Source organism: Vulpes lagopus, chromosome 10 (assembly GCF_018345385.1).
Source record: "Vulpes lagopus strain Blue_001 chromosome 10, ASM1834538v1, whole genome shotgun sequence".
NCBI lineage: Eukaryota > Metazoa > Chordata > Mammalia > Carnivora > Canidae > Vulpes > Vulpes lagopus.
The window spans coordinates 70,506,062-70,529,098 of NC_054833.1; the positions used below are offsets into that span (position 1 = coordinate 70,506,062).

Here is a 23,037-nt window from a genome sequence, read left to right on the forward strand (position 1 = left end):
AGACTCACAGAATTGCCATAAATGCTCGGTGAATTTACATTTATTTGCAAAATGGTCAGAATACAGTGGGGACATAGTGGACGAGCATAAAACAAATCAACAACAACAAAAATGCAAAAAACGGTCACGTCAATACTCTGTTCATGGCATAATTTGAGGGACTTTTATTAGAGCATGGCATATAATCACGCAAAATGTCTAAATTCTTTTCCTTGCATCTTTGAAATTCTATGTTCTCTGGCTTTTGAGTCGTAGTAGGGGATTTGCAGGAATAAGTTTACTCTGTAAAAAGATTTACTAAATTATAATATATCTACTTATCTTGCTTTACCTATGCTCCCTTCCTACAGGTCCTGCTTTATCTCCTCTTGGGCCAGCAACCTGGAGCTCATTAGCATATCAGAGCATCAGTAAATGCCTGCTGTGGTAAATGGACTCTTGCCTGCCTTTGACTTGCCCATCTCAACACCATCCTCTTGAATGGAAACAGTACAAATTTCACAGATCCTTGGAGTAAGGGATTCCCTCCTTCCTGGATGACACATTTTAGCAATCAATGGCTCTTACTGCAATAATGCTCTTTAATTTTAACTTAAAGCACTCAGGTCTTCTCATTTTCTGCTCACTGAGACGGTTGCTGTACTCTGGACAAGATACTTTTATGTTACTGGGAAATGTTAAAAACACATTTTACTTTTAGGTCCAACAATCACGATCCTTAAAGACTTTTCTCCAAAAGAATATACCCATTATTTAAGTGTCCTTTAAGGCAATTTTCTTTTTTTTTCTTTTTAAGATTTTATGTATTTATTCATGAGAGACACAGAGAGAGGCAGACACACACACACACACACACACACACACACACACACACACACACAGAAGCAGGTGTCCCAGTGCAATCTTCTTCTATAGGGTCTGAGTCCCTGACAGCCTTCTTTCCTAGTTAAAGTGACAGGGTCAAGAAAGCAAAGCCTTCATTCTGGCTCAGGGACACAGTAGCCAATTAATCTTGATTAGGTTACTTTGTCCTTCTGGGCCTATTCTCTCTCCCATAAAATGACAGAATTGGAGTGCAAGGCCATTAAGGTCCCTTGCGGATGTGACCGTTGATAAAGAAGGCTTATTCATGCTTCTCCAGGAATATTCACCCCCCACAAGACAGGATTAAGAATTCCATGTCCTAGGGACACCTGGGTGGCTCAGTGGTTGAGTGTCTGCCTTTGGCTTAGGGCAAAGTGATTCTGGGGTCCTGGTATCAAGTCTTGCATTGGGCTCCCTACAGGGAGCCCACTTCTCCCTCTGCCTGTGTCTCTGCCTCTCTCTGTGTCTCTCATGAATAAATAAATAAAATCTTAAAAAAAAAAAAAAAAGAATCCCATGTCCTACATTTGCAGTTTGGAAGCAAGTTGTGTTTGTTTGTTTGCTTTTTAGGATTATCAGATTGCAAGTCTACAGTCCATTATGGAGAATCCAGACTGCCAGGTATGTCTTAGCAGAACTAATCAACTCAGTTCATATCAGAGTCATAAAATGTTAGAGTTTGAAGAACTCTGTCACCTATGCCAAGTGCTCCCACTGTACAGATGAGGCAACTGACATATCTTTTGTTTATATGAGGGATGTTTTCTCTCCTATATTTTTCCAAGAATATTTAAAATTTTAATTTGTCTAGTCTGTTTGATCAGGACTACTTTGTGCACACACCCCATCCTCCTAATGCTGAGTCTCTAAGAATTGAGATTCTATTACCTTCCCCAACAACCTGTATTTGATCATTTAATTTTTGGAACAATGAGAAGCCAAATATTGGTTTCCTCAAGAGATGTGCCAACAGCAAATGAAATATTCGAGATTTGACATTTATTTGTTTTTGAGATACAGTGTTGACCCTGAGAGGTCATTTTTATTATCTTATCAGCTTTATCACTTAATAGCTTATGATGATTAAAAATAAAAAAGATCGATATGCTAAACTATTCTAGCTGTCCTTGGCAAGCTGCTGGTGAGAGCTAGTAAGTGTACAGAGCTGCCTCTGTGCAGTCTTGGATGACAAAGGGCTCATGCAGCTTTACTCTGGTTGTGAGAGTCTCTCCCAAGATGACAGACAAGCCCCGGCATTTTAAAATGCAATGCTTTTGAGAACAAAAAGGAGTTCTTGCACTAATCGACTTTCTTCTTCTCTCCCACAATCATTAGCCTTGGAAAAGTGTAAGATTCCCAGTTTGTGAAAAATACTTGAGTGTTGCACAGAGCAGAGTACATTTGAAAGGAACAGCGAAAGATGTCTATCTTCAAAGGGATGAAGGGGGGATGATGGAGAAGAAAAGATCAGTATATAACACTTTCTGTTCAATTAGATCCTAGCTGCCTCTCAGAGCTAGGACATATGAAAATTCTTCTCCTTTGTTCCCAAAGGTGTTTGTAACTGCCGCCGGAGAAAACCAGGTGTGGAAGGTACCCACAGAGGAAACAGTTGGCAAGGCACGTGTTAATTGTGCCACTGCCCATCTGCTGCAGGGTAATGCCATGGGCTCTGCACTAGGCAGATCAAAGATTGATCGGCTGACAGCAGAAACTGCTTTGGTATTGGAGAAATAGGATTGATTTTTTAAAAAATAAAACCAGAAGAGGTGTGTGTTTCTATAAGGCCCCAAGGCAGATGTTCATGGATTAAATGATGTGTTGCTATGTCAAAAATGTAGGGAGGTGTGATGTTCAGTTGTAAGAATGGGTTGTTCCCCTACATAATGGAGTTCTGTAAACAGGCATAATCCAGCAGTATTTGAAAGTCAACAGAGTCAGAATCGAAATGCTACCTATTTGCTTTAAAGTAGATTTGCATATTCTGCAAGCCCTATTAAAGAAAAATATAATCCAAATAGGTTCACTATACAGTAGAATGGCTTTAAACATGAGATCAGAAATCCCTAGTAATCAAACAGGACATCTGACAGTAGTTGAGGATCTTTGATGCAAACCTTTACTGTCAGTGTCATGTGTTAAATACCATCAATGTGATAACACAGCACAATAGATAAAAGCATCAGATTGGGAAAATAATGATGCAGCTTGCAGAAAGCCAAATCTTTCAGAGATGTGAAGATTTTTTTCTTCCCGTTGATCTTTAAGAAATAACTTAGCAAAGCAATAGTCAAATTACTTCCTAAGCTTATTCCCATGGGCCAAATCGGCACACAATTATTCTCCAACCGTATCTCATACAAACCAACTAAGAGGAAATCTTTTGCTCCAAGTCAAGTTATTGGAAGAATTTAAAGAATACCATGTCAAAAGAGCCAATAGACTGGTCCCTCAGGTTTGGATGACTAGACACCCCCTCCCCGCCGCCCCGCCCTATTCGGAGGTCTTGGCCAAGATATAAGTGGGTGGGTGGATAAGGGGTGACCTGAGCTATACAGAAATACAATTAGCCTATAAAAACCTTCTGTCTTTGATTCTTTTTTTTTTTTTAATCTTTCTGCTTTTTTTTTTTTTTTACCTTAAATGTTGTCTTTAGTTCTTATTTGAAATGGCTTTTTCTGTGACTTAACCCCACTCCAAACTCACATAGGGATGTCGCTGACAGATTGCAGAGATTAATACTGAAAAATCTCAATTATGGGACAGGTTTCCCAGTTAATGTCTTACCTAAGAAAGTATTTGAAATGTATTCAGAAACCTGGTTTCCTGATCGGCTCATCTCTGAGAGGTGTGTCAGTTCCCGGTTCAGCATTCTTTTGAACTGTTTATGAGAAGAAAAATGTATTAATCACCTTAAAACTAGCAAATGATCACTTCAGATGTTTTCGACTTTACTAAGAACCAAGAGATTGGAAATGGAGCAGATACCATTAAATAGATGATACTTCTACAAAATACCTCTCTTAATGCGAAATCATTCCAATGCCACCTTAGGGGAAAAGAAGTTTTCTTAAGATTTCTTAGAATTAACATCTTATCTTATTTCTCTTGAAGATGCAAACATAGGAAAAGGAATTTTAATAGAGGTCAAGATAATTTCATTGAAAATGTAACGACTTTTAAAACACATTTATTGGCAATTAACTCTAAAATATTATTTGAGAAGAGATCATATGTGAAAAATTGAAGAGAAAACTAAGGGAAAAAAAAGAAGCATCCTTTAAAAATCGAGCTGCATAAAAAGAATAGGATTAAAATACAGCACAGTCTACTTAAATACGATGTAATACCACATGCTCTTATTTTACAATAAACAGCCTCAGTGGGCTAAGGGACAACACAAATTAAATCATTACAGATGTTTTTCAACTGCACAGAAAGCATACAGATGTAAATGTTGCACATTCTATCAAAGACACATAACAGAATCAAATTAACCCACCTTGATGTAACCCCAAGATACAGTTAACAAATAGTTTGCCTCAGGCATTTTGGAAAGCTCTCCTTGCCACAATCCACAAATCCCTTTGCAACAATTCCCTGTTCTGAGAGAGCACTCCCGAAAAGGACCCGGGAAAGCCGAGCAGATTCAGTGGTAAAATAATCAAAACTTAGAAAAGACAAAGTCTCTTAGGGCATTTCCTAATCCAAACAAAGCCCATCTTCACACTCCATTCTTACAAGAAGCCTGGGCTCCCTGCTTCTTTCCTGGCAGAGAGAGTAATGGAATCAGGAATTGCACGAAGGAGCAAGAGCTGTCTAAATGTATTCAGCTGGCTGGTTTACAGCACTTATGAATTATGAATAGTCCTGGTGGCCGAAGGGGTTTCCATCCTAGATTAGTCCTGCTCAGCTGAACTCTGCAAGGAAGGAACGATTCTTCTTTCCTGAGGGCTTGCCAGACTGGGAAACACAGCCATCTTTTAAAAAGGAGAAGATTAAAATGGAGGAAGCCCCATGAATATTTAAGTAAATCTGAAGTCGGTACCCTCCCCCATTCAACTAGGTGTTCTTAACCCTCTCTCCCCTGTGCAGACCTTCCTCCACACAGACGCAGGCACGCTAAAGGTTTCAAGGGGATGGTGCATTTAAGTCATTTACTTTCCAAACATTTTTTTTTAAAAAAAACTGAGAACAGGTTAGAACTGTGGCTGCCTCCAGACTACGCTTTCAGAATACCAAGGCTTTGTTAGAGCTAGCTTTTTGGAGGGTTCTTTGCACACCGACAGTGCGTGCCAGTGTGCTCAGCCTTCCTTCACAAGGAAACAAGTGGGAAAAGAATGAACTTATTTCATTTAAAAAGTACTTCATCTGCCGAATGCAGTTTTCTCCACTCCATCAGCTCATTAATATGCATATTAGATTGCATTCGACAGATGAATTCAACACGTTTGATCTTTCGATCTAGGATCATGAAAGGGTGAATTATTTGGGTTATGAAGGACCACCCTGTTTTGGAATTTTAGTGTTAAACGTCTTCTATTTCATGTTAGGTATATTTAGGAGTTAAACTGATTTTTATTTCATTTTAGCAATCTAGGGCATGTTGAGAAAGTCATTCCCTTCCTGTAGACTCTCAATCTCTCTGCCTCCCCTCATCCTCCCTCCCCCGCCCCCTTTCCTTGTCAGCCTTAGATAGCACAGGAAAGAGGAACCTTATGGAAGACTAGAGTCCTATTGCAGTGAGCTCTCCAGGCCCATCCCACTCCCCTCCTCCTTCCTCCTCTCTGTTACCCCACCCTTGGACTCCCAGAAGTTCAAACACAGCATGTTAAAGCAGGAGCAAAGCACCATGGCAACAGCCCCCACATGCAATTGGCTCTCTTTCCTGTGAGGCTTTCTCCTTTCAAATGAGCATCTTGCACCAAATATGGCTTTACTTCAAGCATCCAAGCCCCCATGATGCCACCGCCTGTGCCCAGGAGACTGGGCCTTTCCAGCTGAAGACAGTGCAACTTAGTACCGTTGCCTGCTGGCTCACAGCACTATGCATTGTCTTCGAAGAGGTTCTGGGGGAACCCTGTTTGCGTATGTGTGTTTTCCCATAACACAATATGTTAGTAACAGTAACCAGGGATGTTTGGATCAATTGTCTCAGCTCGTGTGTTTTACTTACTGAACCTCAATGCAATTTTGAACTCCAAGTGAATCACTTTAAGTTACCAATTATGTATTTTTGAAGACATACCTGCTTGGTCATAATGGCCTCTCAATTTTACTTTTCAAAAGCCAGGCACATACACTAAATAAAGACTTAGAAGCTGGAAAAGACAGGTCTCTGCACTCTCATTGATCAGCTAAATTTTGGCAAAGAAGGAAACTGTACTTGGAGCACTGCAAATATATCTTGAAAAAAAGGCAGAGACAGATGATGTCTTTACACTATGCACAAGACTTAGCCAAATGTAACATGCAAACACTCCATCTTGGTTCCTTTGGTCAGTAAAATATTTAGGAAGATTTTGGAGTCAATCGGGTTTGTGCCAGTTTAAATAAAACCAGTTTACTATGTATTTGATAAATACTTTTTGGACATCTAAAATGTGCCAGGCAAAGCATTAAAGATGGAGCAATAAAAACAAAGAAACAAACAAACAAAAAACAAACCAAAACAGAAAACCCACCCTCTTAATCAGCTTTCATCCTAGTGGAAATAGATACATTAGGGCATGTTCGTTGACAACAGTTAATAGAGAGTGAGGCCAGTCTTTATTAGTCACGTTGGCTCCTCAGGGCTAGATAATTTGTGAGAGATGAATGCCACCTCCTTCCTTCTCATGCCTATATTGCTCTCTATGAGTCTTTTGCTATGAGCATGGCAAGCCTACCAAAAAGCAAAGTCATCCTAAGGTATGAATGGATGAAACACATGACATGAGGAAATGTGCACATGGAGGTCATTCAGGGTCAGAAGTGACCCAGTCCTAACGGGCTGCTTACCAACAATCCTCGGTTTTCCTCCTCCATAAGGGAGGACCCAACCACACTGACTAAGGCCATCACTGCTCTCATCAAAAAGCATTTACGAATGGCCCACTTATGTCAGGCTCTGTTTAAACCAAGAAAGGCAGATGTGGCCTGCAAGGAGCAAACAAGAGCATCTTTGACATTCAGTAATGTAGAGGACAATTAGTATGATCAGTGCTGGCCTGTGTGATGAAATACACCAAGGAGTGGATCAGATATGAACTGTGTTTGAAGCTAAGGCTGAGGAGACAGCCAGAAAATTGGGCTTAGTTGAGTTTTCAGTGTCAGACTCCTATCTGAGAGCTGTTTCTGTTGAGCCAGAGATAGCCACACTTCACCTCTCATATAGAAGATGAAAATAAGGGGATCCCTGGGTGGCGCAGTGGTTTGGTGCTTGCCTTTGGCCCAGGGCGCGATCCTGGAGACCCGGGATCGAATCCCACATCAGGCTCCCGCTGCATGGAGCCTGTTTCTCCCTCTGCCTGTGTCTCTGCCTCTCTCTCTGTCTCTCTGTGACTATCATAAATAAATTTAAAAAAAAAATTTAAAAAAAGAAGATGAAAATAACGCATGGTTTTTGGCTCTCGGCCTTTCGATCTGAACCTGTCATGATTCTACAACAAGTTCTGAGGCAGTCTCCTACAGATTGGACACAATACTTACTACCAACTGATATTTCCCAGAAAACAAAACTCTCAATACTACTGAGAAAAACAACTCAAATTGGACATGCTTCAGTCTGTAAGAATAAGTCACCAACAATGGAAAAGAAGTATTTATAATGCCTCCACAGTTTGGTATTCTAAGACTCTTGGAATCTTCCCTATTTGTCACATTGAGTGTTCAGTCTAGATAGGAAGGTAAAATAGCTCCTGAGTGAAACTGTGTCCCAAGCAGTTACAGGATTGAAAGGGAATGAACATTATTTATTTTGTCAAATGCAGCAGAGAAATCCACAAACAGGAGCATACTATTTCAAAGATAAATGTGTCTTTAACCACCTAATGTACACAGATTCTATTTTTCTGTTAAGAATCTGTCTTACAAGAAAACCCTGTTAGAGCTTACCTAGAAATAATGTCCCCAGAGGAAATGGCCAAAGCCCCTTTTGAGTACAGACAAGCAAAGTTTGTGAATGGACCCTTAGTAACACAAATTCCTCCAATGCTCCCTTAAGCTTATTCCTGACACTGGTTTGCGAACACTGCTAGAAATTGCAGTTTTTTTTTGAAAATGAAAAAAGATACCATTCTCTATCGATGATTTAATCTTACTTGCCTAGAATATATCATCCCTATAAAATCATATGTGAATGTTTTTGAATAGGCTACCTTTAATAGTGGAAAGCTAGCTATTTAAAATATATAGTAGCTGAATCTGAAATTCAATTACACTTGCTAGGAACATTTTGTTTTATGGCTTCAATTTTTCTTCAGCTGCAGTGCTTACATACAGAGATTATTTTCTTCTGAGCCAGGTTTTTCTGAAACGATGGAACACTTAATCATTTTTCTAGATTTCTCAGAAGAGGACTGGTTTGAGCTTTGTGCAAAGATCCACAAGCAACTTAGGAGCACTCTTGGTAACGAGGTTTTTGCTATGCTAATCACGCAGGAGGCAGGGAGTAGAAGGATCTCAGAGATTCATCCCAGTTCTAAAACTTGGTGGTTTTATGTTTCTAAGAATAAAACACATTAGAAGAGTAATGATAAGAGGGGCTAGCATCAAGCACATAGAAGAGCTAATCTCAGGGGATGCCTGGGTGGCTCGGTGGTTGAGCATCTGCCTTTGGCTCAGGTCCTGATCTTGGAGTCCCAGGACTCCAGTCCCACATCAGGCTCCCTGCAGAAAGCATGCTTCTCCCTCTGCCTGTGTCTGCCTCTCTCTGTGTGTTTCTCATGAATAAATAAATAAAATCTTAAAAAAAAAAAAAAAAGACTAATCTGGGCTTGGGAGGGGATGATCTGCATGTCACGGGAGGAGTGAATCTTTAGTGAACTAGTATATCTTCAGCCTATCAGACTAGATAAACAGGCACCTTCCTCTCATTGATAACCTCACGCTGAAGTCAGTAGGTGAAAACTATGTGGATTTAAAAAAAAAAAAAAAATGGAGCCAGAGAGGAAGACCGCTCCAGCAGTTACCCTTGTGGGTGGCCATCTACGCAGGAGCCCATCTGTGAGACAGGCGCCTTATTGTGTGGGACCTTCCTGTTTTTGCAGTATGAAACAACTGCCCAAGTCATTAAAGTCACAATGACTTTATTAGGGACTAAATTTTGACTCATATTTTACACTTTGTTAGTCACAACTTAATCAGAATTCCTGGGCATCAGGAAAGCAAAGGGGCTGAAAATTCTTCCTTAGAATGCTACGGGCAGTTGAGGAAGTCACAATGGCTCAGAGAAGGTGTGCAGCTCAGGGAAACATGCTAGTCTCTGGTTCAGTTCTGGCACTAACTCCATGTGTGATCTTGGGTCAGATAAGTTGACTTTTGTTTTGTTTGGGCAGAGTTTCTTTAGTTATAAAATGGCTAATTTCTAAGGTTCTTTCTGATTCCAAAACATTGCTTCTTTCATACTCTTATTTTGACAGGGAAAGAAGACCCAAAGAAGTGAAGAATTCTAACTGCTAAGCCGCTACACTTTGCTTTGCAAAATCTGATGTAAACGAAACACAGGGATTTACTGTACTTACTCTAGAACCCTTTATCAAACTCAAGATTTCCACAATTCTTAACATTTCAGATCATCTGACAGTGAGCATCCCATCTCTTGTCTCTTTTTTATCTTTCCTTATCTATCATCTGTTTGAAACTTGATGTCACAGTCGCTTTAATGACCTGTTTGTCTTATTGGAGAGGGAAATGAAATTGAATTGAGTGACTAGTAACAGGATTCAGGCTGGAAGAACATACCATTCACTGACCATCAACATCTACTACCCTAGAAACTATAGTTCCAAGATGGGCCATCCCAGAAAACAAGCTCTGCTGTGTTAATATCTGGAGGATATTGCTGGTATACCAGAGAATAAAGTTAGGTCATTCTAACTGTCCATGTGCCATACAGAATGAAATTCATCTAAACAACCAGAATTGAGTGATTCCCTTCTTAACTACCCAGTGATGTAATAATCCACAACAAATATGTCATGAAAAACAAGCATGAACAAACATCTCTGGCATTACTTTGCAGCAAAACATTGGCATTTATGATGAAGCTAACTGAATAAACTCCCTTTGCTGCTTAAAGGACAAGTATCTGCTCCAGTGACATTTTAAAAGTCAAAAGAGGGATAAACCATTAGTGCTTTCATACACAGAACTGAAAAAACGAAAACTCAAAAGAATTTAAATACAACATTCTACAACTTGACAGTAGGTCTGAAATAACCCTCAAAATTATTGGGTGTTTCTTCCTACCTATTTATCCTCTTTGCTGCTGTCCATTTTTCTTGGGATTTCTGAAACTGTTCAAGAGGAGATATGGCACACATTATTGGCAAAAAAAAATTGACCTCTCCTACACCCAAAGTAATTCCCATAAGGATGTTAGGGAAATTTAACATTCCCTTAATTCCAAAAGTTTCTGCAGTGACACAATTAAATAGACAAAAGACACTATATTTATACCCAAGGACACTCAAAGATACATTTAAATTTTAGATAAACATTTTTTTTTTTAGTATAAGTGTATTCTAGATACTACATGTTTCAAATATCCCATAAAGAGACTAGATTACATGGGACCCCTGGGTGGCTCAGGGGTTAAGTGTGTCTGCCTTTGGCCCAGGGCATGATCCTGGAGTTCTGGGATCGAGTCCCACATCGGGCTCAATGCATGGAGCCTGCTTCTCCCTCTGCCTCTGTCTCTGCCTCTCTGTGTGTCTCTCATGAATAAATACATAAAATCTTTTAAAAAAAAGAGAGAGACTAGATTACAAAATCATATACTCATGTCAGGTTTAGAGGTATTGTATATTTTTAATAATTTAAAATGCTCAAACTTGTTCTTTTTGACAGAGGTCTTCTCTTCTGGTGAGAAACACAGCAACACTGCAACTGTTATTGGAGTTTCACAGTCTTATTTTAAGTATTTGATCCTTCTCTTTTAATCTGGCTGTTAAGAGAAATAGACTTAAAAAAAAAAAAAGAGGAATGTTGCCAAGTCTGGGGTGCTGGCCTGACGATTAAAGATAGCAAAGGCCTTTCTTCAGCAGATGACATAAATTATTGCAGCAACTGAGAAAAATCAAGGAATCAAGGTACACTGTTCAGTTACCCTTTTGTTTTTCATTTAAACTATCTACAATTTTTTCTGTGCATAATGGCTAATATTTAACCTCAAGCTTCTAAAGCCAGTTCCAAAGCCATGGGGTGCTAATGTGATTCCAAAGCAGATGACTAAGGTTTCTGCTGAACCATTTCATGGCCAGAAGTTCTAAAACTTATTATATTTTTAAAATTAGAAATCTTACCATAGATCAGACCCAGAGACCATGCAGTCTAGTGTCCTCTACTGACTAGCAGAAAACAAGGCCTATGCCTCAAGACCTTCATATCTGCCTTGAAAGCCATTGAAACAAAACAGGAATGCTTTAGTTATAAAATGCATGCTTTCAAAAAAAAAAATAAATAAATAAAATGCATGCTTTCTTTTCATAACCCTATAAGTATTGGTCATGATTCTCTTTAAGAACTGATTTCCAATTTTATTCTATAACATCTCCTGAGGTGTTAAAAATTATGCACTAAGTATTATCTTACTAGAATTTTCAATATTTTTGTAGACACAAAAATCTACCACAGCTTGGTTTTGAGATTACTACTCTACCCCTTTAAATAAATCATGTAACATGTATTGTGTTTAATATTAATTATATTGATTTCTACTAATACTGTTTGAGATAAAAGACAATGTGATGCTTCAAAGACTCCTGTGGAAATCAGTACTTCTGGATTAACAGTTTCCCAGGGCTGAAAATTTATAAGATCAACTCTAGGAACCATCTGATAAATAAAGGAAACCCATGGGCTACACAGACATATCATTTTATTCCCTGAAAGCATACATGTTATCTGTTTTGGCATTTTGGTAATCTCCACACTAGGCTATGCACTTACAAATTGAGAAGAATCTGCCACATGTTGAAGTCTAGAATGTATTTTTAAACTATAAAGGATGAAAACAGTGGTCTTATCTAATGTAATTCTATAAAAATGTACATTTTCTTATTATTCTTATTAGTTCTTAGTGTATTTCATTTTCTTATTATTAGCTACCACAATTTAAAATAGATGGATGAGTACTTTGCACAATAATGCACCCCAAGATGTATAGTTTGTTGGTTTCATGATTAGAAATATTTTATGTAAAGGGATTGGCAAAGTGTCTCTAGCACTTGGACTTTCTTCCACAGGATTTATACTTGAAGTTGATGTTTTATTTCTCAGTTTTGTTCCATAATTTAATTTAATTTAATTATTTAATTTTAGAGGGGGGGGAGGGGCAGAGGGAGGGAGAGAATCTCAAGGAGGCTTCATGCCCAATGCGGAGCCTCTCAGGGCTCCATCTCACAATTCTGAGATCATGATCTGAGCTGAAATCAAGAGTAGGATGCTCAACCGATTGAGCTACTCAGGTGCCCCAGTTTTATTTCTGAATTTTAAAAGAATCTGAGCTTATGGTATGGTCTTCAGTTGGGTTTGCATTTGGGTGGAGCTTGCAACTGGCTCTTTGGCATCTGAAGTCTTTTTTTGTTGTTGTTGATAGTAGCTGGTATAATTAACTACAGAATTCCCACAATATGTTATTGCAGGTGTGACGCAGGGCTATGTCATATTGATTACATGACACATGAGTTACTCATAGAAGTTCTGGCTCTCTGGTTGACATTTAGATTATTCACCAGTCTAAGGAGTGTAAACCAGAATTGCCAGAAAGATAGATGAAGCCGGTCAAATGAAACAATAACTCGAAAGAAAGAAAGAAAGAAAGAAAGAAAGAAAGAAAGAAAGAAAGAGAAAGAAAGAAGGAAAGAAAGAAGAAAGAAATAAAGAAAGAAAGAGAAAGAAAGAAAGAAAGAAAGAAAGAAAGAGAAAGAAAGAAAGAAAGAAAGAAAGAAAGAAAGAAAGAAAGAAACCATAACTCAAAAGGGCCTTGTGTTAAAACTGTATCATTAAAAAAAAAAAAGCCTATTCTGAGATGTCTCACTATTGCTAATTCTATCCATTCATGATTCCATGACTTAGCCAATTTTCTCAAAGTAAGAGACTTTGGAACTCTTCAGGTATTAACAAAGCTGGAATGGCCACAAGGTGCCTGACATAAGGAAAATTACACCAAGTATTCATTTTGCTCAGATTGCTACAGTTGAGGTCAATCCAGAAACACATCTAGAATTAATTGAATATGTGGCTGGGAGAGTAGTGAGAGAAGTATCAGCAGTATGTCATGAACAAAAAACATCACCAGACAATGACAGAATGACTAAACTGCTACACTCCAGACACAACAGATATGTAGAGTGGCTGAATTTCAGACACAACACATGTTCATAAATATATTTCCAGCTGAGTGTGTGCTGCCAGTCTCCGAAGGGCTAAGATCCTTGGCCACAGGATGCAGACTTTTCAAGAGAAAGCTAAATTAAATACCCCAAAACCGAACCAAATGACAACCACGATGTGCTTCACATTTCTGTTTACAAGGAAAGAACATTTGATCCTGATGAATTTGTTCTTTGTATCTGACTATGAACTTGGGAGAAGGCTCAAGAGCAAGCTTTTGCTGCTTCTGGGGGTGCTTTGAAGAGTCACTGTAAACCAGAGATGAGTTTCTCATTCAACTGAACAATTAGAAAAATGAGTTGGGCACAGCAAGCAAATGTACATAGTGTGGTACAGTGCAGCAGAAAACAGGATTCCTGGGTTCTAATGGATTTGCTGCTAACAACATAGTTGGTTCTGGACAAATTAGATTAAATTTCTGAGCCTCATGCGAAGGATATTTATTTGAATGCCTACCATGTGCCTAGAGCTGTTTTAAATGCTGGGACTACTATAGCGAACAAGGGAGACCTAATTCATGTCCCTAATAACCTTACCATCTGAGGGAGGAGATGAGTAAATACCAAGTTCCACAACAGAAAATAAAAATTATAAATTGTGATAGCAAATTGTAAAACCAACAAGTATATTGGGTTAGGATAATTAGAGAAGTTCTCTCCCAAGAGATAACATCTAAACTGAGGTCTGATAAATAAGAAGGGAACTTGATTGAGCCTTAGCTTTCAAAATCTATGATCACATGTTTTGTAACCAAGTCATATTAGAAGATAATAAATTACCCTGTGGATTGCTCTTTAATTTTAATTTTTAAATTATTTGACTTTGGAGCAAAAAGAATGAGATTTGATCTTAGGCATCAGCAGTGAATAGCTGAAGGGCTGGGACAAATCAGTGATCTCTCCTGCATCTTGATTTTACACTGAAAATGAGGATATAGTAATACTTTCCTCCTGGTGAACATCAGAATGAGATCACATAAGGAGAGCTCTGTGTAAGCAGGAAAGCCCTCTTCAGATATGTTTCCTTACCTTGCTACCTTGGACCTGGCAACACAAAATTAAGAAACAGCTATATACTTAGAGAAAGTGGTCCTTTATTTAATGCTCTATCCCAGGACCATAGGGAACTTTGAGAGCAAATAAGCTTTAAGGTGAAGAAATGAGCCTTAAAAATCCCCACATTGCTCCATAACTAATGTTCCCTCCAGCAGAATCGGAGTTCTCTGGGAAATGCAGTCCTGGATCACAGGGCTAGATTTGAAAATTAAAACAGAAAAATCTTTCCTGAGTTGTTCCTCACTAATATCTCCTTCTCCTTTATTACCTTTATGAGAAAGTGCTCATATTTTACTCATTTCAATCCAATATATTATCTTACTTTAAAGAAAAAGAACCCATTCCTACCCAGGGGGTCATGTTTTTATTTATTTTTGGCCAGGGTCTCTTATTTTAGGATTTACTAAGGGCACTGAAGGGTCTTTCTTGAAAAGCAGTATATGGCCTTTCTTAGTTTGAAAATTTTTCTATGCCCCATCTACAATGCAGCATTAGACAATGAGTTTATCTTAATACCATGAACATATAGGAGAGTATTAACAAAAGAGTATTTAAAATTATTGTATCAAAACTAGATAAATTCTTTGAAATTAAATTATACTGATTTAAAAATATTTTAAAAGTCATACTGGTAAATCTTGATGAGATATTATAAGGGAAGCTTCCATACTATGGGTAAGAAAGATGCAAATAAATTTTGTGCAACTAGATCCTGAGTGTGTTAAAATATGGCAGGGAAAAATTCAGTGGCAGCCCACCCTGCCACAAATATTATGTACTGGACACGGCCAAGTAAATGCAGATATATTTAAACCATCCTGACTTAGTTACAGAATGGAGTTGGCAATAGCAATCAAATGAATAGGGGCTGAGGCAGGGAGGGCACTGTGCCTTTCAGTTGGGTAGATGGGTAGCATCTGGCTGGCTAAACTGACCCGTCTGGGCTATGAGTGGGACATCTAAGCAGGAGCCAGAGATCAGTAATGAATGATCTATCAGAGTCCTTAGCTTCTCACAATCAAATGGGCATGCAAAAGTATACAATAAATTCATATTACCACTGGATAGTCTGAGCATGTTCCATCAATTTAAATTTTTTGAAAATTCTAAACAATATTTCCATCTTGAATATCATGCGGTACCCTGTTAGTGAAGTCATTACCTGTCCTAATATCCATCAAAAGTCCTCACGTCAACAAATTTCTTAAATGACCAAATCAAGAAGAATTTCCGAGAGCTTCTTAAAATATGATAAACCCCAAATCAACTCCCATCAATTGACAAAAGCCTTCATTTGCTTTTTATTTTTCTCCTGACCATTAAACAGAAAGTTATGTCTCTTTGATACTTTTTAGTCCTACTACTATAAGCATCCATGGAGTCTCAAAAAATTCAAGACATAATCATGCAGGCATCAAGAGCTTGCAATCTGGAGTAGACATAAAACCTCAGAGAACTAAAGTATTAGCTATGATATTAACCAATAAGCTAGGTAATAGGATGATTTATGAAAATCTGATCAAAGAGTACCTATATCAAGGTTTCAAAAAAAGAAAGCCAAGAAGCATGGCACACCAGGGGTAGGTTCATAGTATAGAACTGATGATGTATTCAAGCCAAAGGGAAGTCTTCAAGGCAATGGAATGCCAAGGGAGGCATAAAGGCCTGTATTTCTTCATTTTCAAGTTATCATAAAACTCTTATATTCTTAAACCAGGTTTTCAATTGATCTCACATCAAGAGCAGAGAGGAAGTTGGAAGTCTACTGTTTTGATCAATAGGAGCTACTAAAACTTGAGTATCATTTTGATTACGTGAGGATAAAAATGTTAATCCTGGCTGCCTTTGTAAAATGAGATTTTTTTTCCTGCTGGTGTACATATATATATATTTTTTGATGATATATATGTATTTTTTAATTCATAAATTAAAACAGCAAAAAGCGGAAAAAAACAGCAATGGCAAAGGCATTTAAAGTAACTCATTTCAACTATTTCCTGCTGGATTTTGAGCACACAATTTTCAGGACTACTACATCAGTTCTCTTTACTTGAAGTGATTAAGACACGTATAGCTTTTACTCAAGAAAGGCAATGAGAAGAACAATAACAAATTTAAAAACCAATGCAACTGATAAAGGGAAGTCCCATGTCTTTCTTAAGTGTAATCAGCCTTTTGCTGAAGATGAATAGCAAACCGGATTTGTAATCAGACCTGTATTTTACTATCTTAATCTTCTGCTAATTAACCTTGGAGAAGTCATGTCATAATGAAATTATATTTCATTTAGATTGTGTTTTATATTTTACAAAGATCTCTGGAGTAAATTAGATTTTTAATCCTCAGTTTTTATCACTCTCATCTATAAAACAAGGTCTTCAAAGCAATGATATCTATGGTTCCCTTTTGGGTTTAAAGTTTTAGGATCTGTTTAATGCAACCATGTAAGCCTATAACCAGAAAGGATATATTTCCATCTTTTTCTGACTTGATTTATCAACTTTCCCCATGCATTCTGACCGAAGACGTTACACAGACACCAAATAACCACTTCACTTTGTCCTGTCAGATCAGCTTTATCACACAGCCTATGTGGTTGAATTGGAAAGGTATTTTTATTTAATGACACATTCTCTTCTTATTGTTTTCTTTTCCAAAATAACTAATTAAAAATTTACTCTTTCAGATAGCAAATGACCAAAAATTCTTGTCCTAAGTCTACATTTTTTAATTGGTTTGATCATGTTTATGACCAATACCTGTGCTTGAGTTTCATTTTTACAATTGATGAAGGTTATAATATGCTATGCTGTTAGCAAGGAGTGAAAGGAACTTGGCCATTTAAACATTTTAAGGAGCATTTTGAAGTGCCATATTTTGAATGGCTAAAAAATATAAAGAAGTGAAATTGAGCCACGAAGATGAAATTTTATTTTCAATAAATTCACTGAACTTCACTTTCTGAAGGCTTTAGGTTCCAAAAGTGGTACATTTTTAAACCACAAGTAATTAGGAGAAAACACAGTACTGATGAGCAGAAATGCATGATTTATAGCCTTTAAATGCTGCTCCATAAAAAGAAAAAACTATCAGGTACTTCTTAAAGAGAAAAAGACTATCAGGCACTTCCCAAAACAGAAACAAGAGAAACAGAAGTTTTACTGTCTTCTTCATTTCTAAATAACTTAACAGTCCTTTCTTTGTGGAAACACTTGGCCACTTTAAAGTAAATCAAACAAAGGAAGTTACAGTAAAATATCCAGGAGACTAAACAGTTTGGCACCAGTTGAGGGAAACATCACGTACAAATGGGCAAGACAGAGAGGGGCTGGCAGGTCCCTGAAAAAATGCTAAAGTGGAGGGATGTGCTGGGACGCACATCCACTGTTGGCATAGTGCCTTCAAGAGTGTGAAATCTTTTGACTGTGGCACAAGGCTTCCCTAGGATCTTTGGTTTGGTGAGTCCTGGCTTCCAGAAAGCTGATGTATCTCTACTTGCTGAACACATTTTTACTCAGAAGTAAAATTTTGGGAAGACTAGCATAAGACTAAGCTCCACCCTTGGCTTTTCCTTCATAGGTAGCAATGGCACCAATTTTGGAAGCTTTTTAGATTAGGACACATTCTCAAAGAAAAATGAAAGATGAGAACGAAGTATAAAAAATGTGAAATAGACATTTATCCCATTAAAATATTATAATTCTATTTTTTTAAAACTAGTGTCTTGGATTTATATTTGATACTTCAAATACTGTTGTCTGATTTTTTTTTTAATATGGAGATAAAAACTCCCCTTAAATTGACTTATTTATTAGATTTTGATAATATATTCTTTTCTTACCAGCTAGCCGGGGGTGTAACAATCAAAGGTAACATGCCCTGACTTCATTCCTATTTTATTTTTAGAGATTTGATCACTTGGGGACTTTCAAGTGAATTAGCAGAAAGACCAGGGTGTAAATGAATGAGAATTCAATGAAGGAAGTGGTTTGGTCTATATCAAGGAAGAAATATTTAAACTAAGCAAAATAGATTAAAATTCAAACCTATTACAAAGCACTAAACTTTCAAAACCTTTGATTTGTTAAGTTTTCAAAGAGTAGAACTTAGAACACTCGTCAATAATACAACGTATTTTGTCATAGAAATGGTAACTGAAACAATACCAGATAAACAAACAGCTTAATCTTCTCTTTCTTCTCTTCTTTCTTGTTTGTTAGAAGACAAAGTCTAATGCAGACCGGCTATATATTACCTCTAGAAAATTTCCCTATATTATTGCTACTGGAGCACTGATCCTGTTTCATGGTCCTGGGGCATGTATTAGAAAGGATATAATGAAATTGCCTCAATTTTTGGATGATAATTTTTTTAAAAAAAGAAGAACCTCTCTCCGTTTTCTTTTTATGTTGGAAGAGGGGTGGTAAAAGGGGAATTTTCGGGTTGGTTGTCTTTTAAACAAAACTTCACTGTTTTCTCTTACGCCATGTTAGAGAATTTGGAATAAACAGATCCTGAATTTGGCAAACTGGTCTGCAAGAGGCAACAGATTAGTCTAATACTGTTATTTACATTTCAATGAGTGCTTTACAACCATTTTCTTTTATTTATTTTATTAAAAATTTTTTTAAAAGATTTTATTTATTTATTCGTGAGAGACACAGAAAGAAGCAGAGACACAGGTAGAGGGAGGAGAAGCAGGTTCCATGCAAGGAGCCCAATGTGGGACTCGATCCCGGGAATCTGGGATCATGCATGCCCTGAGCCAAAGGCAGATGCTCAACCACTGAGCCACCTAGGCGTCCCTACAACCATTTTCTATAACTACAGTTTTTCTCCTCCCTTTTCTCTGTTAACAGACACTGCTTCCCAGTCAGGAAGACTGAGTTTCAGGTTATTAATGGCTGGTCTGGAGGTCCAGAATATGGTAATTGCAGATTAGGATTCTGAACCAAATAAGCAATGATGGCCAGAGTTAGGAGAATAAGACCTCCCAGAAATGACAAAATTCCCATGTAAGAGTTATTAAATACACCTATATTTCTATGTTTAGCTGTCCCGTTAGGATCATTGACAGTGAGTCAGATAGTCCTGGGTGTGAATCCTGCTCTCTTCTTTGCCTTAGGCAATGTAATTCAACTCTTTAAATCTCACTTTACTATAAAATGGAGATGATAATAATAGTATGTATTTCAAAGGGTTGCTGAGAGTATTAACGATGGAATGTAGGTAAGTGGCTTAGCATCATGTTTGCACAGATAGTATATACTCGTAGAAGTAGTTTGGCTATTGACTATTACTGTCCCAATAATAAATGTAAGAGCTGCAGGAGACCACGAAAATACTCTTCTCCCAACTATTTTGTTTTGTAGATAAAGAAAGGCAAAGATTCAAAATGAACTAACTGTTTAAGATAATATTCCTAAATGGAGGCAGAGCTAGACCTCAAACTCATGACTTCAAGCTAGGCTCTTTTACCTTTGGTGCCTCCAGTTCTATAGAAATCTGAGAGTAAAGAGAGAAAAGTTGGATTGAAAATGTTCAAGTGTCCCACCTAGCTGTCAAAACTGATTTTCCTTCTAGTTTGTCCTCTAATCCAGGCCACCTCTAACATTTGTGGGGCCACATACCTAAGTCTGAATAAAGTTATAAATGAAGCTACCTCCAGTACTCCTACCTCAACAGACATCCCTTCCCAGCAGCTTGGAAGGCCAGCATGAAATGTGAATTCTTGAATTCCTTGGGTATGTCAGTGAAGGGAGACCTAGCTCTGGACCACACCCTGTCCCATTTCTTCCCCAAGGAACTCACATGCAGGAATGAGTACACCCTCAGCCACCACCCGCATGTCAAAACTCCTCCTCTACACTTCTTCCAAACCCAACTGCTGCCTTTTAGGCTACTCTTTGGGCCTAAGGGTGTAAATTCCTGCAGCACATCCAGGAAAGAGGTCTGTACGGGCCCTGGAACAGGGTTCAGAACTATTGGGCAGAGAACGTAGGGGGTCTAGTAGATGCATTGTGGTCTGGAGCAGGCACCACAGCTACCCCTTGGCCCCATCGACTCCTCACCTCCTGGAGCAGAGCACAGTTGGAGGAAGACAAGGCTAGAGTTCTCTTAAAGCAAATGTTCAGGTAAAGGACCTCTCTTGCCCTAAGGGTGGGAATGCTCTAGTCATATCATTTAACTTTGAGCAAAAGTAGAAGCAGTCTCCTTCAATAACTGGTCACCTGCCTATCATTTTCCTGACAGAGCTATCAGATGAATCTGTTGACCAACAGATTTATTTCCTTTTTGGTTCTGCTGGATCCAACATTTCCCATACTTACTGATTATTCAGTTGGATAGAAAAAGGACTCAGCCAAGTGCAGGGCAATCAGCCTACCCAGATCACATGCAGCTTGGGTCCCAAGTGGCTCCAGGTTGGTAGAATTATATGAGTTTATTCCTTCCCACCCAAGAGCACAGACAATTATTTGCCTTTATGTTCAATACTCGAGTACAGACACACCTGAAGAACCGGAAAAATAAACCTGTATAGCCAGAAGGACTCACTTCCTCTGTGATGGTATCTGCAGCTGACTTCATGATCCCTTCAAAGAAGAAGGACCTTCTATCTCCCATTCCTATCTTGTAGATTTCCTTAGCAAACGGACTGAAGTGCTAGGTCCTGAGGCTTCATTCTAAAGAGACTACTGCCAGTATGCACGACTGCTCTTTTCAACAATGAAACATCCATTTTCACTGATTGGGCCCAAACTTCTGTCCCAACACATAAAACGGCCCCGGGCAAAGCTAGTCAAGAAAGAACAGGAGAATGGAGAGTGTGGGGGAGTTAGGAGAGTGACTAGTTGCTTGAACATAGCTCCTTGGTGCTGCATACCACAGCATGCTCATCTTTTGAAAAGCATTCGACATGCTGGGTACAAGTGACCCCTTGGACGCGTTCACCTGAGAAGTTTGGGCGAGAGACTCTCGGGAACAGCTCCCTGTCCTCCTCAGTCACAACTACGCCTCACTGGGATTGTTTTGTGTCGGTCCTTCCTCAGCCACTGTTGCTGCAACTCTGTACTTTTCTGACTGAGTCTGTCAGGAAGGAGACAGGAAATTCTAGTCACCCGCACAGCAGCTGCGCCATTCCTCCTATCCTCCTCCAATGACGTCGGTTGGCTTTGGTGACACGAGGTCAGGAACTGAGCCACAGTGAAGGTCAGGAAGATAGGTCAGTGTTTATGCCGTTGTTGGGCTGGGGATCCTGCTGAGGCTATTTGCTTTCTTCCTTGCTATACTGTTTCTCTTTCCGTTCCTCTTTTTTATAATGCGGAGCCAAAGCATCCTGTTTTGAAAACATCTGACTGTTTTGCCACCGAGGAACTCATGCTCTGATGCACTTCGCTGAAGTGTAAGACAATTCTTCTAATTCGGGAGGCGATAAAAGTTGAAGCAAAAATTAATGAACAAGTCTCAGAAGCCAATCTGTCGTTATAGAAAACAGTTCTAACACGTCTAACTGAACTTGGGCTGCTGGCAGGAAGGTTCACTTGACATCCTTTTCATCTTGAAAAACAATGTCACTGCCTCATAACACTGCTTCATTTATTTCATCTTGTAATTCGGGGCGGGGGGTGGGGGGCAGAAATAACCTACACTACTAACCCACCTAGCTGCATCGTTCTCTATAATCTTGGAATTCCATTTGGCCTATGGCCAGCATTCAAGGGATAGGGGAAATCGGGCCCAAGGAGGAGACTACGTTTCTATAGGTCACAGAAACAGTTCCTTATCTAACTAACTCTCAGGCTCTAAAGCACACTTGGGAAAGTTGGTTATAATCTTTGAATCACAATTTTCTTTAAAATATAAGAGGGTTAAGAAAAACACTAAACACACAACCCTCCCAAGATGTGCTACATATGAAAGACTGCTTCCTTTTCCTCGGCTAGGCACAGTCCCCTCTCTACCATTTGCAGGTTCCCAAACACACCCTACGCCAAGCACTGGCTTTCCCATCACCACTGTTGAGTAAGTGAAAACTCAGTAAATCACTTAGTTGATCAAACTAAGGACATACACTTTTTGCAAAGATGTAGCAGATGCTATTTATTGAATTTTTACATTTATTGAATCTTTACAACCCAGCAGGTGCCTTGCTGAGTATTTTAGATGCATTAACTCATTTAATCTTCACAGTGACCCAGTAAGGTAGGTACCACTTTTATCCCTATTTTCCAGATAAGAAAATAGTCTTAGAAGAGTTAAGTAAGTTAGCCAAGGTCAAGTAGGTAGTAAATGATAGAGATAGGATGTGATCTTTTGACTCTAAAGACCATGCTTTTCACATACTTCCTGTACAGAACATCTTCAGACTCACTTCCAAATCTGTAACTCAGATCTGCCATGGCTCTTTTGTTCAGTGAGGAGAAGAAAAAGATGATTAGATACAACTACCTAGTAGTGACAATGGTGATGGTGCTGATGACGATGATTATATTTTTTAAACACTGACTTGGGTGGAACGTTC

General features: G+C 38.6%; 1 protein-coding gene across 4 annotated transcripts in view; it reads right to left on the reverse strand.

Annotated features, from left to right (window-relative positions):
* PDE4B (phosphodiesterase 4B) overlaps positions 1 to 23,037 on the reverse strand; it is a 432,607-nt gene that overhangs the window by 14,724 nt on the left and 394,846 nt on the right. For 3 of the 4 annotated variants that reach the window (XM_041771485.1, XM_041771486.1, XM_041771487.1), the window contains one exon: positions 3,652 to 3,745. In XM_041771485.1, the coding sequence (XP_041627419.1) occupies positions 3,652 to 3,745 (94 nt within the window). Of the gene's footprint in view, positions 1 to 3,651; positions 3,746 to 4,366; positions 4,941 to 23,037 lie in introns of those variants that run through there. The other variant, XM_041771488.1, reaches the window with a different exon arrangement.